The sequence below is a fragment of the Rattus rattus genome, chromosome 6 (genome assembly GCF_011064425.1).
Source record: "Rattus rattus isolate New Zealand chromosome 6, Rrattus_CSIRO_v1, whole genome shotgun sequence".
NCBI classification, from domain to species: Eukaryota; Metazoa; Chordata; class Mammalia; order Rodentia; family Muridae; genus Rattus; species Rattus rattus.
The window spans coordinates 35,528,500-35,546,622 of NC_046159.1; the positions used below are offsets into that span (position 1 = coordinate 35,528,500).

At 38.2% G+C, this 18,123-nt stretch overlaps 1 protein-coding gene across 3 annotated transcripts in view; it reads right to left on the reverse strand.

Moving 5' to 3' along the window:
- Window positions 1-18,123, reverse strand: part of Grm7 (glutamate metabotropic receptor 7) — an 808,808-nt gene that overhangs the window by 511,809 nt on the left and 278,876 nt on the right. For all 3 annotated transcript variants that reach the window (XM_032905985.1, XM_032905983.1, XM_032905984.1), the window contains exon 2: window positions 15,564-15,780. In XM_032905985.1, coding sequence (XP_032761876.1) covers window positions 15,564-15,780 — 217 coding nt within the window. The remainder of the gene's footprint in view (window positions 1-15,563; window positions 15,781-18,123) is intronic.

Consider the following 18,123-nt stretch of genomic DNA (forward strand, 5'->3'; position numbering starts at 1 on the left):
ACTTCTTCCTAATTTTATGGTTCAAAGCACTTATCAGATGACATACTATTTTATTCTTCATCTTTCTCACACTCATATTTGAAAAGAATCTATGAAAGACTGCTCTGTGTATTGAAATAAAAAACAATCTTTTTAATCTATGAGCAAAATTAGTTTAAGATTCAATTTAGAAACATAATTACACTAGGTCTTGCTTTAACAAGCACTGACAGGAAGAAAATCACTAACACCACAATTCTAAATCTAGGGTTAAAGCTGTATAAATGTTCTTATCTATTATAAATCTAAAGCTAAAACAACATAAAGATATAGGTAATACATACTTCCCTATCCAGACAGCACCATATCAGCATCCTAATACAACAAGAGACAAATCAAAACACCAGTAAAGGAGTAAGATGCATGGCAGGATTTGTGGGGGAAAAAAGCCAATAGTTTCACGAAGTTTGTTTGTTTGTTTATGAAACAAAATGTTGAACCCAAGTCTTTCTGTTCTAAGCTCTACTACCATTCTACATACCCGGGCATGTTTAATTTATACTGAAATAGTTTTTCACTAAGTTGCTCCACATAGCCTTGAAGTGGGTAGCTCAGGCTAATCTCAGACTAAATATCCTCATATCACAGCTTTCTAGAAGCTGGGATTACAGACTTGATGTACCATACCCAGAAATTCACTGATTTGGAGTATTAACATTTTGCTCCATGAACAAATGCATATTTAGTAACTCATTTTTCCATTAGCTCTTACAAGCTCTTGACAGTACCCCAACTGAAAATGACACACAATGATTTCTGTTTTACCACCATTGCTGGTTTTAATATCTGACTACACTGAAAGCCATAAATAATACATATTTTTGTATTAAAGCAATGATTAGATGATATATTTTGCCTTACATATATGGATTAGTGACAAGAACATGACAATAAGCTGGAGTGAAAGAAACATTAGAGAAGTATCACTAAGGCAAGAGGTTTTCAGGTCATCGAGCTTGGGAAGCGGTTGTTGCATGTAGAGGGTATGGCTTGGGTAAAAGCCCAGGGAGAAGCAAAATATGGTGTGAGGAACTTGTCTTCTTTAGGGAAAATCTGAGGCAAAAGCAAGTAAATAAATGGCTAAGAGAATGAGAAGATAGAAAATGAGATGTATAAAGCAGTTCTCGTATTCCCAACATTCTTACATTTTTCTACTTGATTAAGTACTATGGGTGCAGAGACCCACAGCTGGACACAGCAAGGCATTTTGCTGAGGATGGAGGGGGAAAAGAGGGAGAAGGAGAGAGGAGGGGGAGGGAAGGGAGGGGAAGGGCAAAGGGGGAGGAGGAGGGGAGGGGGAGGGAGGGAGGAGGGAGGAGGAGGAGGAGAGAGAGAGAGAGAGAGAGAGAGAGAGAGAGAGAGAGAGAGAGAGAGCAAATTGGAGATCCTCTTTTGGTCCCTTCCCTTGGAGGTCAGGGAACCCCACCTAAGAGCTAGAGCTAAGATTGTAGGAGTCAGAGGGAGTGGAAAGCACCAGAAGAACATGGCCCATTGAATCAACTAAGCAGGGCTCACATTGATTCATGTAGGCTCAGACACTGAAATATTAATGGATATATATATATATATATATATATATATATATATATATGTTAAGAGTGTTAGCTTGCTGTTTCTGTGGGACTGTTAAGAGTGGATTCTGGTGTATACCTGATTCTGTCTGCTCTTGGAGTTCTTACACTCCTGTTGAATAAGCCTTGAGATAAGGGATAATTTCTTCTCTTATTGTACCTTGTCACTTCCTGTTTTGCTTTCATATGCTGGTGGTTTGGAGGAAAACGAGGAGAGAGGATCTGGGAGAGAGAGAAGGTGGAGGGGAGCTGGGAGGAGTGAAAGGAGGGGAAACAGGTCAGGATGTATTATATGAGAAAAGAATTTATTTTCAGTTAACAAATTCTACCTCTCACAGAGCTCTAGTTCTATAGTTCTATATTTTCAGTCTTCATGGCATTTAGATGATGAACAAGGCAAGTGTTTTGTTAAACTTTCCCCTCTTCCACCTTTAGTGTTTCTCCAAACAGAACTACTAATGGTAAGCTCTACAAACCTAGTTCTGCTCTAACCCTCTTTCTTTCATGGTTTTCAACATAGCATTCATGGATACCACCATGAGGAAACTTTCATTCCTATCCACAGCGTGCCATGAATTTCTGTTATTTTTATTTCTCAACTAGTATCACTTCTTGTATCCACAAAGTCTGTTCATCTTTTTGACAACGTGGAAAATCAGTAATAATTCCTCATTTTTTCATTTCTATATTTCACATGAAATTTGTTAATGTTCATTATAAAGAACATGTAGACAGAGGACAACTGGGGTAAATTCCAGTATAAGAAATCAAGAGTATAAAAAATAGCATAACTTTTTTCAAACTGTTAAAAGAATGAAAACCATTCCTGTCACATAAAAATGCCATTTTTGATTCTGATATTTGAATGAGTATTAGTTTACTGTGGAACTTTTCAGTACTGATAACAACTTACCCTCATATTTCTTCACAACTGAGGTTATGTAATATTGTAGAGCTAATGAGATCATTTGATTGAAATCAAAGTCTTTATGAATATAGTCATGGATGTAAAGCTAGGAAAATCACATTTCTCATCAGCTTAGAAAGCTTACAGTTTGAGCAATTATCTATACACTTTTAAGGTAAAGTGGTTTGCTTTAAAGGAAAAGAAAGAGAAAAAAACCCTTCTATTCTTAAAGTTTCTCATTGCCCAGAGCATTTTACATAATTTTATGTGTTCTTCTCCAAGTATGCACTGGTGTTACAGAGAAAAATCTATCCTGTTTTATCCCATAGATCCATCCTTTCTGTCATTTGTCTTTATTAATTGAGATCCAATACTAATCTTAGATTGTTCATTAGTTCAAAAGAATGACTTTAGAGAATGGTCAGCCATCTCAAACTTCATTGGCCAAGGTGCAAGCTTACAAGTCCTGGCAAGCATCCTTAGCGTGCTTTCTCAAAAGAAGCTGAGTTTACAGAATGCAATTGAAGGACTGGATGGAGCTGGATGGAACTTGTTCCTCATGCAGCCCTTCCTCTGTTGCTGCCTGGATTGACAAAAGCAGATTCTTGCCACTTCAGTAAAATTGGACCTTAAAACTTTTCGTGATTTCTTAGGTTGCCTCATATTGTTTTCAAGAATTCTTTTTTATATACATTTTAAATTTTTTTTTGCTGACGATTGTGAAATCTGTATATATTTTCTGCATTATTTATGAAGTTAAAACACTTCTCAACTATTGTCGTAGTCAATGAGGACTTAATAAAAATAAAAAAAAATAGAAGAAAGGTATCTTGGGGAATGTAGAAAAGTTAAAGAGGGTAAAGTCCTTGATATTTAAGCATGACTATCTGAGTTTGCATTTCCAAGACCAATGTAAAGTCAAACATGGAAGTGTTCATTGTTCAATAACAGTAACTCCTTACAGGGATATGGAAAGCAAAACCAGAAATAATCCTAGAAGCCTCCAGGTCAGCTACTGTGGTGTACACAGCTGTGAACAAGGTGGATGGCAAGCACTAACATTGGATGTTTCTCTGTATTTTCCACACACATATTAGCATGCATTGATATACATAGACATGTAAAATATAATAAATTAAATAAAAAGGCAACTGGCATGATCGTCATTGCCATGATACATGGCACCTCTTCTGCCCTTCTGGAGCCTGATAAGCTTGTGACAGAAAGGTGGGTCATCATTTCCCAGGAACTAGTTTGTGCATGTTACACGTAGGTGGCCAGCTTCAAGGTTGAGGCTGTTTCTTTGTACACACTGAGCTGTAACGAAGTTTTTATGTTTTCCTGTAATAGATATGGGAATGAGTTTTCTATTTAAAGAGAGCGGACACAAGCCAAGCAGCAAATAATAATCACCAGTCAAGAGCTAGTCAAACTCAGCCTCAGATGGCTCAGTAGAATCATCCTGGCTATTGATCCAGTTGCTACCCACAGCAATCTATCTAATGTGAACGCAGTAACCACGGTTGAGTGAATTTGTACAGAGGAAATAAGTTCAATACAAACCTTACCTACACTGTATGTGGAAATAGATATTATTTTTCTTAAACAACATGAAGAGTGCAGTTTGGAGAATACTGAAATCTAAAGAAAATTGGCAAAGATGTTTATTACCAGGGCCTCATCTCCTAGTTACACTCTAACAATGGCCCTTCCATTCACGTTCATATCTCATAATACAATTTAACTACTGTGGTCTTTTGTAATTTAGCACCAGTAACAGCCTCCCATCAGCACCTACTATTTAACTTCTCAACAAAAGCTTTTATCTAGAAATAGAAAAGTGCTAAGTGTGTAGCTTAGATGTATATAGTAACTCCCTAGCATGCACAAGATCTGGGTTCAAACTCCAACACACACACACACACACACACACACACACACACACACACACACACACACACTGAGAGAAAGAGAGGGGGGAGGGAGAGGGAGAGGGAGAGGGCAACGGAGAGGGAAAATGGATTTGGGATTAAAATCTTTGCATTTTTCTCTTGAACTTGATTCGATGTATTTCTTTAAAATACAGTAACATGAACACAAGTTTTATTAATGAACATAGGCGATCTATGGTTTTCTACTCCTGTTTAGATTTAGTTATGCTGACTTTATTTAAAATACAATGAGTATAAAAAGCATTGTGCGCTCAGTTATACATCAGTCTTTTACCATCCAAAGTCCAGGCAACTTCAAGGAAGAGAGAATGGAAAGAATATAAGATGAGGTGGATGGGGGTTGGAGATTTGGCTCAGTGGTAGAGTGCTTGCCTAGGAAGCGCAAGGCCCTGGGTTCAGTCCCCAGCTCCGAAAAAAAGAATTAAAAAAAAAAAAAAAAAGATGAGGTGGATGGAGAAGGAGAGCTCTGACATGTAGACTTCTGGACAGGATGTTGACCTTTGCAGGAACCATATGGCAGGAGGGACCCTGGATGTAATAAGTGGAAGGCTTCTTTGAAGGGACTAGAAATCATGGAATCAGTACACATGGTGAGAATCTCTCCTGCCTGTCATTCCCACATTCTAAAACCTTTAATAAATGGAGACAACCCTGTTTCAGTCTTTCTTCATTTTTCCTTCTGTTTCTGGATCCAACTCTTTCTCCTAGGTGTTCACACATTTCAGAGACTTTAGACAAAACCTTTCATTTAACAGTGAAATACTCAGGTGCCACCATTTCCTGTGGTATTAATTCATGGGATAAAAATGACATAGCTATGCAGGGAGCCTTGGCTGGAATATTCTTTCACAGTGAGTTGGCTGTAAACCAGGGTGGGATTGTTCCCATTTCATAGTTAGCCAGTTATGAATATTTCTATGTATATGCTCTATTGATGTTCTTGTATCTGCTTTTGACATTTTAAAAGAACTTAGACAAGAAAAGTTGCATAATGGATAAAGGTGGGGTCCTCATGACTCCACTCCCACAAGAGGGGTTGTATATTACAGTCAATCACTGAGGGAGGAGGCAAAGTCACTCTTCTTCAGTTCTTGGAGGCTATGGGTTTGCTTATACTCTATGGATGGCACACACCCATTTGAATATTGAAGTCTCTATCAGTGAGTTACTAATAGAAATATTTTTAAAATGAGGACATTTGGATGAAAGAGATATAGGATAAAGGGGATTGGGGTAATGGGGGATGGTTAGACAGAGGTAATTGTAGATGAATGTGACCAAGACATAATACAAATGTATAATTCTAAAAGAATATAAAGTTTATCTTTTTCTTTTCTTTTTTGTTCTATTTCTAAATTTGGCTGTTTGCTCAAGAGAAATAAAAAAAAGGAATGGAGTTGCCTGCATGGGGAAGTGGTGAGGATTTGGAAATGGATAGGGAGAAGAAGCCATAATTAGAATATATTGAATGAAAATATTTTCAATAACATTTTAATTAAAATAATTTTATCAAAATGTAAAAACATACATTGAGACCCTAGAGCAGTGTTCCACTTAAAACTTTAGTATGCTGTCAGTAACTGGCCACTATTCTAGCTGCTATATGAACTACTCATTGACAAATGATGAGCACAGAACTTCAGGAGAACAGCATCCAGGTTCCTCATAAGGAAGTATGCATTGGTATCTACCTCCAAAGTTGCTATTTAGCAATGCTAAGAATAGTATCTAGAGTGTCATACATTCCAGGTAAGTTAAAGAGCTGAACTCCATCCTGTCCTTCATTTACTCACATCTAGAAAGGCCACTGCATTTTAATAATTCTTCTCTTGCTTTTGTGCCATATATATATATATATATATATATATATATATATGATCTTTTACTGAAAGATCAGAGTTTTATGATGATGACAGTGATTTTTTAGTATTTTCTCTTACATGTAAATGGCTATCTTATAATGTGCACTCCAGCTTTACAGGGTCTTGGGACAATCTTACCAGGGAACACAGAGTATAATGCTATCTCAAGAGGATCTATGGAAAGCATGTTTCAACAAATGCTAACTCTGAAGTACTATCCAATGGAAAATTATTAACCAACAGTGATTGAACTTAAGGTGAGATATTTAATTCACTCAACTAAAAGAGAAATGAACAATGCCAGTGAGGAGGAGTCATAGAATATGGAGGTAAAATCTAAATAAGCCTCAGTGGTGTGTGTCCAAGATAACTGCTGTCACTGTTGGAATCTTGACTGCACTTAACATTCTTGGCAGTGCTAAGACATCCCCACGTGGGGCTTTATAGAATTTTCCACAATCTTCCAAAGATTTAACAGCAGGGTTCCAGTGGCCAAATGGAAAGAAAACAGATCCCTTTGTGTAAATCTTAAAAAAAACCTGACTTACATGCATTAAGTTGCTGAAATACAAAATAAAGAAGTCAATGAAGCCAGTAAACAGATATGTTGTAAGCAATCAACTGTTATTCAACACTTCTTTGACTGGGGTGCCAATACAATAGAAATGGCCAGTTGGCAAATTCCACTGCCCATTTCTTGTGTCTGTTTTAATGCAATGGCTGTGAGAGACTGTTCCGACCCCCTCATCACACTTGTCTGTTGCAGTTGAGTATCACTCTCGAAGCTTCTGGTAGCAGCAACCAAAACAACAATCTGCCATAGCCTCTGACACCAAGCCTTGATCACAGCAAGGAAGCTGCTTGAAATCAGTCTTCCTTAGTAAGCTGTGCTCTCCCTCAACCCCAATGGTGGTAAGTGCCATTGTAGCTAATTCACTTTCCGGAGGAGATACTTAAATCTAAGCAAAGTGGAAGACATTTTGCTTGCCCTGCACTTCTCAAATGGCACTAGACATTTAAGTAATTCTTAGAACTCTGAAGCTTTTAGCTGCAAAATCTAGTTATCAGTACAAGTTGTTCTGCATGCTTCTCTGAAGTTTATAAAGAAACTGCTATTCCAATACACTCTTTTTCTTGTTGAAATGCATCTTTTGCTAGCATCTATTCTTTTAAGCCTTCAGAAATTAAGGACTGGGACTCTCTCATGATGAATTTCTTGTAAATATTGAGAATAAGGACTTCACGATCTCAAGGAACACACTCAAATTTATTAGATAGAGAGAGATGAGTAAACACCTTCTTGTAAATTTATTGGTTTCAAAGTTACAACAGAATAGCCTTTTTCTCAGGAAGTCACCACAGGGCTCTCCCTCCCTCCTCAGCTGACCAAGACATTCTACTGCTCAACAGAATTCTCCATATTTGAATCTCTACTCCTCTATTTAAAACCAAGGATGCTTTTTTTGTTATCTTTTTTCTCTACATATAAAACTCATATTCTTTTCTTTTTTAGTTTACACATCAGGAGGCCATCAGAGACAGGTAAGCAACCAAGCAAGGCTTCCTATTACCATCAGATCTTTCGAATCCCCCACCCCTGATCCAAAATTTTCAGGAGACAAGAAGGGGATGGGCAGGGGTAGGGGGATGTTAGATATGTGTGTTCTCTGCCTCCTCTTTTCTTGTGTCAGAGTAGTCGTCTGCTATCGATGATTTTAAGACCCTGTGCCAACAAGGGCAGTCTAACCAATTTGAGGAGCTCATCCTTACCAATTAGAATGATTTATATCTGGGAATTTTGTGAAACCAGAGACAGGGTTCTTTTCAGTAAATATCGATGTTTTCACAATTCAGAGGCCCTATATGCTGGTTCCCAATGAGTTACATTAGAAGTGAGATCCAGAGACTGAAGCATAGGTCTCAAATATCTGTTTCTTTTCCAAAATGGTAAACATGGTGAATTAATGACTTTGAATTTCATTCACCATGGACCTTAGAGTTTTCAAAACCGTGGCTTTTCTCTTATAGCACTGAGCATTTCAAACAATGCCAATGGTGTTTGGGATCCAGTCATGCTTCTTTCTTCCTAGAATATCCTGCACTGCTTCCCTTGGGGCAATATTGTCTGTTCGGTTTCTATTGTCATTTTGGGGTTACTTAAATATCCACCTTCTCCCAGAGACCTGAGTTGGAGCACCTCTCAGTTGATTTCCTTCTTCATATTTTTTAAAAGTCACGATTTTTTGGTGTATCATGAATATAGTTTTGAAACAGTGCTTGTAAATAAAGGCATCCTGATGTATATTGTGTGATCATAAGACAAGGAATTTAACTTCCTTGTTTCGTGTAGTCTTCCTAGGAAGTCAATTTGTGAGAAGAGAAGGATAGTCACGTTAGCAAATCAGAATTAGAAACATTTCCACTGTACCAATTAGAATCTTGTGAAAATACTGGTATTATTAACCTGTCAAAGAAGTGAATGGGTCCCAAAAGATTTCTCAGAGGGTAAAAGTGCTTGTGAAGCAACCTGGCTACCAGAGTTGGGACGTTAGAACTCATGGTAGAAGGAGAGAACTGACTGCTAAAAATTGCTTTCTGCCCTTTATGCACATATGCACACACACACACACACACACACACACCACACTGAACAATACAAAATAAATAACAATATGCACAATAATAAAATATTTAAAAATCCTATGCTGTGTTGGGCACAATTCTATATGAACAATATTGTAAGTCAGATACAATACACTATATTCTGCAAACTTCATTTAATGAAAGAGGAAAGCTAGGGAAATGGAAATGAAGAAAGGTATGCAATTCTGTGACAGAGGTACACACGGGATGTTAAGAAGCTCAGAAGAGAGACAGCCCTTCATTACCTGTGTTAATGAAGGTTGAAGACAAACAAAATATGAACATGCCTAAATTAAGCAGAGAAATTATTTAAATGATGTTGGACAATTCATTGAGCCACTGGGGAGATTACAGAATCAAAATCAGATTATTAGTAGACTCGGAGAGAAGCCAGACTTCCAGAATCAAAGTCCCAAATAAATAAAACAAAGCCACATCAGCAGGCTTGTCTGATGCTTTTGTAGGTTCTGTTGGAAAAGGAAGCCAGCGGTTGAATAAATGTTGCCAACTTATGCTGGATTCGACATCTACTGGTACAAAGGAATATCACTGCTTTGGCCAATGCTGGTACCAATAAAATGGGCTTTCCACTCTAACTTGGTGGCTGTGTCCTTGGAGCTTAGTTCATTTACTGTGGTTCTGCATGGTTCGCAGAGCATAAAGTAACATGAGGCTAGGAACATGAATATTTGGCATTCTTAGCTTTACCATAGTATGCAGGAGGCTCCCTTCTGAAAACTTTGGCAAGTGATCATTTGTCATTAGCATATCCATGTAGATTTATAAAGGTTGTGTTTTTAATACATGCCTATCTACAGCATGATCCCTAGGCTGAAAAGAGGCTTTTTAGGCAAGAGTGTATGTGGTCCAAGCCTGAGAATGTAAGTTCAAATTCCCTACACCAACATAAAAAATAGGTACACTTATATTTCTTATATTTTTGTTGTTAACATAGCCTTTATTGTCTGAACTATCTCTACAGCCCATGGACACAGATTTGACTTTTCCCTGATGATCAGAAACACAGTGATCAGAGTGCTTCATCCAGGAAGGAATAGGAGGGAAGTGCTATAAATTTCTAGGGTGGGAGAGGAGGGACGGGGACGGGGAGTGGGGTAGGGGAAATGGAGGGAGAGAACTCAGTTTAAAAAGCACTTGCCATACAAGCACTAGAGCCTGAGTTGCATTCTCACCATTTAAGTAAAAAGGGAACACTGTTGCAAGGGCTTGCAATCCCAGCATGGAGGAGGTAGACAGAGAAGGAAGCCAGACATCCCTGCCTAGTCTGCCTGTCTGAACAGAGAAAGCGTCAATTCCTACTGAAAAAAAAAAGTCTCAAAATAAAGTGAATTGATCTACAAGAAAACACACACACACACACACACACACACACACACACACACACACACACACTGATGAGCTTCCCACTACAGAGACATAAAAATGTGTATAAAAACCATTAAGTAAGTAGTCATTCTACATTCCCAAGGTGTAGAGTCCCGAAGACTGAGTAATATCTAAACTCAACCTCTGACCTCAAGAAGACCATTATAGAGAGATAGAGAGTATAGAGAAGGTAAAAACGATACATTCAAGGAAAATCTAGAATTTAAATAAGAATACTTTATATTTACTTTATAGCCTCCTAGGGTACCAGGGCTATATATTATAAATTATATATATATATATATATATATATATATATACACATACATACATACTAGCAAACAATAAATAGTAATTTAAAGGTCTATTTAAATGTGGCGTTTGTCTCCAATGAAATATCTTTATGTGTTTTACCAAGGAGTGATACTCCGGAGCTTAACCGTACTATACCACTGTGAGCACTGAAGATAGGCTTCCATCCTAGAGTACCCTCTGATTTAGGATTAAAGATCCCTTAAGCTTTGAGATGAAAGTATTCTGAAATAGAAAACGTATTTATAAAGAAGGATGACATTCTTCAGAAACAAAATGTTTAAAAGCAATAGAAGTTAGTTCTTTGAGATTGAAGCAAGTACATATAAAATGTAATCTATCCATCACACTTATGCACGCACACACAAGTGTGTGTGTGTGTGTGTGTGAAACTCTAGTTCATTTATTTTTTCTCTTCCTTTTATCTTAAAAATGTACTAGGAGAAATCATTCTACCATCGATATTATTTAGAATTATGACTGAAATCAGACTATTCCAATCATTTTCAAAACTTTAAATTTGAATAATAAATATTGATAGGGAATCAAAGTGGTACACTAATAATTAGATGTTTCTGGGTATTAACTGCTTCCCAATACAACATCTCATTCATCATACAACCATGATGAAATGGGCTTTATAAATCTCATTCTCTCTATGTTGAAATTGAGGACTGAAATGATGAATCATGTATAAAATATTTACAGTAGCGAAGTAAGAGTGTGTATAACTCAAGTGCTAGGTTAAGCAAGAGTGTTTTATTAATAAATAAAGTGCAGTGCAATCAAGAAAGACACCCATTGTAAACTTTGAAGACGTGCAGAGAGAGAAAGAGAGAGAGAGAGAGAGAGAGAGAGAGAGAAAGACAGAGACAAAGTTGGATAGATAACCCCCAAATATGTGCTTATATATGCAAATACACATATGTGTATGCACATATTATAAAAATGAATGCATATACCCACAAAGAAATTAATGAAAAAACCCATAGGAAAGAAATGATATTTAACTTCATTTCCCTTAAGACACAGTAGATGCATTTAGTCAACATTTTATGAACAGTAAACTCTCCCTCTGTCTTTGACCTTTTTCCTCCTTGTTTAGCAGAGGAAAAGGATATCCATGAAGCACATAAGCATACTTAAAGTTATTAATTGCACATGTGACATAGCACAGGTGGCCTATACCCATTATCTGAATGTTATAATACGTAGAACTAATCACTGACATGTCGCCTGGATCTCCCATGTTTTCTCCTATGTCTGCAGCAGCAGGTGATTATTTTTTTAATTCTCATCCCCAGGCAGCATGGTCTCAGGTTAAAAGATTTCGTTTTAAATGACTGTCCCGGCCAAGGCTTTGTTTCTGAGCTGAGCATCTTGAAATGTATTCAGCTAAGTGCATAATCCTTAACATGCATACAATACTACAAAGGTCATTCCTTTTTGTGTTACATAACAATCTCTAATGTCATATCTTGTGGATCTAACCAGAGACAGCAGGAATAGCAACCATATAATTTTTCTCACTGAAACCTGTCGTCAGAACATTTGTCTTATTTCCAAAGCAAGAAAAAGTTTTCTTTTCCTAAATATTACACATGATGGTTACCATAAAATTGTTAAGATTTTGTGGGAGATGGTTGAGCATCCTCTCTGTTTTATCCAATACAAAGTTCAGAGTTATATTCAGGACTTTCTTGTAGCAATTAAATATTTCAAGATGGTGGCTGGACTTTATTCCTGAGTTACCAATTTACATGTAATTTCTCTTGTCATTGCCTAATTTATTCATTTTCAGCCATATAGTTCAGACATTTCTTTTATCTCAACTAAAGGTTGATCAAAGCAAGATCGGAAGAGACAGAGAAAGGAAAAACAATAGTCATTACATTGTTTGGGGATCTCTTTGGGGAGTCATGAGCCCTGCTGCTAATGAGTTCTATATATCACAGCCCTCCATAAGAAGCGAGTTAAAATTTTCTGACAGTTCAGAAGGTTTCTAACTGAATTATACTGGAGATTTTCCTTCTTAGGACCACAAGAATTAGAGCTACAGCAGTGAACAAGAGAAACTTGTCCTCTTGTAAGAGTCTTGGGAATGTGATCAAAGCTAGAAACACCAGGCAAAGACAACACAACAAGGGAAGGTTTGCCTATCAGCTTGAACGTGGAAATCATGTTTAAGATGACACCTGCTGGTGATTTGTGTCAGCCAGAGATAATTATAAACAGGAGTATCTATCTCAGTCAGATGTCAAAAGGTAAGAAGGACACAGATGGGTAGTGACACTTAAAAATCCTATCATGTGCTCATGTTGTGAGTTCTCTTAATTCTTCCTTAGGAATGCCTGACCTCAGTCTATCAGTTGGCTGTAAGAATCTGCATCTGTTTCACTCAGCTGCTAATAGAGCCCTCTCAATGGACAGCAATGTCAGGCTCCTGTCTGCAAGCACAACAAAGCATCATTAACAGTGTTAGGGTTTAGTGCCCGCCAATGGTAGGCATCCTAAGTTGGGCTAGTCACTGGGTCACTGGTTGGCCTTCCTTTACTTCAGTCTCTGCTCCATTGTTGTTCCTGCTTTTCTTTTAGACAGGAACAATTCTGGGCCAAAAATATTGAAGGTTGTTTGATGACCCCATCCTTTCACTGGGGGCCCTGTCTATGTACTGGAGGTGAGCTGAAAGGGATGGTAATCCCAAAGGAAGACCAGCAGTGTCAACTAATTTGGACCCCTGGGAGCTCCCAGAGACTAAGCCACCAACAACATAGAATATACAGGCTGGTCTGACACCACCTTCCCCCTGCCACCCTTCAGCACATATGTAGCTGAGGACTGTTTTATCTGATAGAGGGTTTGCCTAATTCTATAGCGACTCAATGCCCCAGGGAAGGGGGATACCATGGTGGGGTGGTAGGGGAATATGTGGTGAAGAACTCTGGGAAGAGGAAAAGGGAGAGGGCAAAAACTAAAGCATGTAAGATCAAAATATAAAAATAAATTTTAAAAAATGAGATTCTCAAAGAAGCTTCTCTTCACAATCATAAGCAGGTCTATCAGCGACATCCACTGGCTATGTCCACAGTAAAGGGTGATGTACAAGACCCTGCTATCATGATATATGGCACCTTTCCACATAAAATGGATCTTCTGCTCTTCGGTTTTATTGTTGATTCATTACACTAGTCAATGACCATCTTGGTTGAATAAAATTCTTATAAATAAAATTGACTGTTTTACCTTAGAATAATAACTTCATAGTACCTGCCAGGATGTAGACCAGTAGAATTCTAGCATTTAAAGGGCAGTGAAGGGGAGATCAGGAATTCATCCTTAGTAAATGTGTTCTAAATAAATCCTACTAAATAGAACTGACTCCCTGAAAGGAATCACAAGTTTCAGCTCTATGTGCCTAAATAACTCTACCTGGTCAGTTTCATTTGTTTGGGCCAAGTCATTCAGGAGCATCAGATGCTCTTTCAAAATTAGGGTGATTGTGAATTGTAGCACTGTTATCATGTGCTTTATGACTAAGGTCCACTTATAAGTGAGTGGATGCCATATGTGCTTTTCTGGGTCTGGGTTACCTCACTCAGGATGTTATTTTCAAGTTCTACCTGTTTGTCTGCAAATCACATGCTGTCTTTGCTTTTAATAGCTAAGTTATCTTCCATTGTATAAATGTACCACTCTTTCTTTATTCCAGTATATAAATGCACTGCATTCACTCATTGGTTGAGGAACACCTAGGTTTTTCCAAATTTCTGGCTTTAATGAGTAAAGCAACTACGAGCATAGTTGAGCAAATGTCCTTGTGGTATGAACCTGAAGTGGCCACCTCCTTAGCCAGGCCGGACTTCCAGTCGAGGAAGGGGGACATCAACCTACCATAAAAACTTCAACCCCAAATTCGTCTGGTTTACAAGATGGGCAGGAATAAAGATGAAGCAGAGATTGAGAGGATGGACGCCCAATGACTGGCCCAACTTGAAACCCATCCTGTGGAAGAGAGTCAACTCTTGACGCCATTAATGATACTCTGCTATCCTTGCAGACAGGAGCTTAACATAACTGTCTTCTGAGGGGCTTCATCCACAGCTCATGGAAAGAGATGCAGAGACCCACAACCAAATATTAAGCTGAGCTTGAAGAGTCTTGTGGAGGAGTGGGAAGTAGGATTAGGGGAGCCGGAGGTTTAAGGACACCACAAAAAGATCTACAGAGTCAACTCATTTATACCCATGAGGGCTCACAGAGACTGACCCAAGACCAAATAGCATGCAGGCCTGGACCTAGGCTTCCTACACATATGTAGCAGATGTGCAACATGATCTCCGTGTGGGTACTCTAACAAGTGGAGTAGGAGGCTGACTGTGACCCTGTTGCCTCCTTTTGGATCTCCTTTCAGACTGGCCTCAGTAGCAGAAAGGAGAGAGGGTTCTGTGATCAGGATGTAAAGTGAACAAATAAATTAAGGAAAAACGAAACAAACAAACAAAACAAAATCAGGGTGGACCTGTGTTCATGTTCACATAATTCTAAACAGTTCTCCTCACATAGGGAAGGTACAAAGAGGAAACAGATTATGGATAGAAAAAGGCAGTCATAGTTTCTCATGATCTATGATCCAATTAATGTTCTCCTCTACATCTCTTAGGCAGAAGCTAGGTACTCATTTCAGTGTTCATTCTATTTATCTGTTGGTACCAAGGGGTGGCAGTATAGATAAACACCTAAAGATACTGTCACAGGACATAGGGAATGTGAAATCAAGGGCATGGTGGCGATTATGTTTACAATTCATCCAATATTATCTCAAGAAAAATGCAAGGCACAGATTTTTTTTGTTTTTAAAGAAGGTAAGTTTTAAAATACAATCACTTCCTACCTGCCTCTTTGGAAATCTGTGTGAAGGACTCCACACCTTTCTCTCCATAGCTTCCTTCAGATGCAAGAGTAGACACGTAATTCCAGCCCAAAGCCTTTACAATGTCAACCATCGCCTGGGCTTGGAAGGAATCCGGTGGGACCACTCGGGAGAAGAAATCATAGCGCCGGTCATCACTGAGTTCAGGGGCCGTGGATGCATAACTAATCTGAGGGATCTGAAATGACAAGAAAACACCAATGTCAGAGCACACCAGAAAGGTGGGACAGAGTTCCATGTAGGATTAGCCACTCATAAAAGACAGGGCTGGATCATCACACAGGGTGGGTTTTCTGCCACCATACTACCTAGATGCACACAAAAAAGGGCCATTTTCTTCTGGGTCTTGTTCTTTTATTTTCTTTCCTTAAGAAATGGGAATGGATATAGCAGGGGATGGCTATGCTAAACACCATGGCTAGTTAGACATGGAGGTTTCATAACCAATCCAGCAAATATTTTAACTGATATAAAACCAATGTAACCCAGCTGCCTTGTATCTAGAGAGCAGAGTAGTCAACAGAGGTTATGTTTCCTCATAGACATCATGAGTTGTTAGCAAAGCGATGTGAGTTCCATATAGTAATTCACTTACCAAAGAACACCTATAAAAGTGCTCGGTAGCCCATTTGGCTCAGGTAAGGCTGGTCCCCAGTGAAAGCCTTCTCGAACCTATGAGTTATGACGTACTTCTAAGTCACATATCAGATATTCTGAATATCATATATTTTCATTATAATTCGTAACGGTAGCAAAGTCGGTTATGAAATAGCAGCAAAAATAATTTTATGGCTGGAAATCACCACAACAGGAGGACTAACAGTGTACTAAAGGGACATGGCATTAGGAAGTTGGAGAGTCACTACTTCAGAGGTTCTTCCATTTTGGAAGGTCTTCTCCAAAGCTGCACACATTTGCCTTAAGAGCTGGGAGATTGCTTTCAGTCCTGCTGTGTGCAGTGCACAAGTACTAAAGAGTCCTTTATTTTCCTATTAGCATGATGTCAGTTACTCTTAGATGAGATTAATCTGCTTAGTTGTTTTAAGGAGCTCTAGAGCTTATAACTATGAAAAACAAACTAAGAGACCAAAGAGGATGTTAAGTATCAAATCACTTCTCTTTTCTGGTGTGGAGTGAATGTATTGGGATTATTAGAAATATAACTATTTGTGTAATTTTGAAGCATTGATACAAAGTTAAATGAAATTGAGGATCAGTAACATATATATTATGTCGATCATATTATAGTATGTTATATATTTATTATACTATATTTATTATATGTATGACAACTACATATAAATATAAATGAACACCACACACACACACACACACACACACACACACACACACACACACACCCTTAAACACACACTGTCTCAAACACCCTAAGGAAAGCTGCAAAGTCACTATTGATCACAAGCATGAGCATGGCTTGGGAACTGACATCCAGATCCCTGTGTTGGTTAACCTCTACAGTGCACTCCACCCAACTCTTCTCTCTCTCTCTGATTTCTGGAAGGTAGTACAAGTAGTTATGTGCAATAATAAGGTAGTTAAACAATTTTGTTTGAAAATTCCTTTATTTTATCATTTTCTCAGATATAATTTTTGATCTTTGTCTAAACTGAACCAATAGTCCACCTTTTTGCCGCAAACCTGCCAAAGTCAAACTCAGTTCGACCATCAGAGTCCAGAAGATCCTATTCCATATTGACTGATTCTGGTTTCTATGTTATTTTCTTCTGTTGGAGAATGGTTATTATTATTATAAAGATCAGTTCTCCACCAACCTTTTAAATTATACATTAGCTTCATGCAGCCTGAAAAATCTCTGTTTCTTTACCCATGTTGCTGGTCTGCACCTCGAGAATTGACAAGAACAAACCAGTGTTAGGAAACCTTGGAGCCTTCTACTGAGTTCTTCACCGAGTAATTGAATAACAGGTCTTTCAAGAGGCACTGGGAGTAAAGTGGAATAAGATTGGAGTATCAAGTACTGGGATCAGAGTTTGAGTCATTTGATAACTAGTACCTGGACCTCAGTGATTTAGTTGCTCTCACAAGGCAGGAATGTGTATGTTCAAAATCATACCAGGACAGAGTGGGCATTTCATGCCCTTGGGAATAATTACGAAAATATAGAATAATATATATCCATAACTAAGGCTATACTCCACATTAGACTTTTTGTGATGGTTTGAGTGTGAAATATCTCACATCATCTCATGCATTTTTAATACATAGTCTCCAGTCAGTGTCAGAGTTTGGGAAGGTTCTGGAACCTTCAAATGCAAGGGCATTGATCCTTGCAGAAGGAATTGCATCAGTGGCAGCGGGTTTTGAAGTTTTATATCCTGGCCCTACTTGCTCTTTTCTCCTCTGACTTCCTAGCTTCCTCTCAGTCTTTCTACCATGATAGATTCAAATCCACTCCAGAGCTCTAGTTCTAAATAAACCTTACTCTCCAAAGTGGCTATGTATCAGAACACACTATCAAAATAATGGTAAGAACTAATAT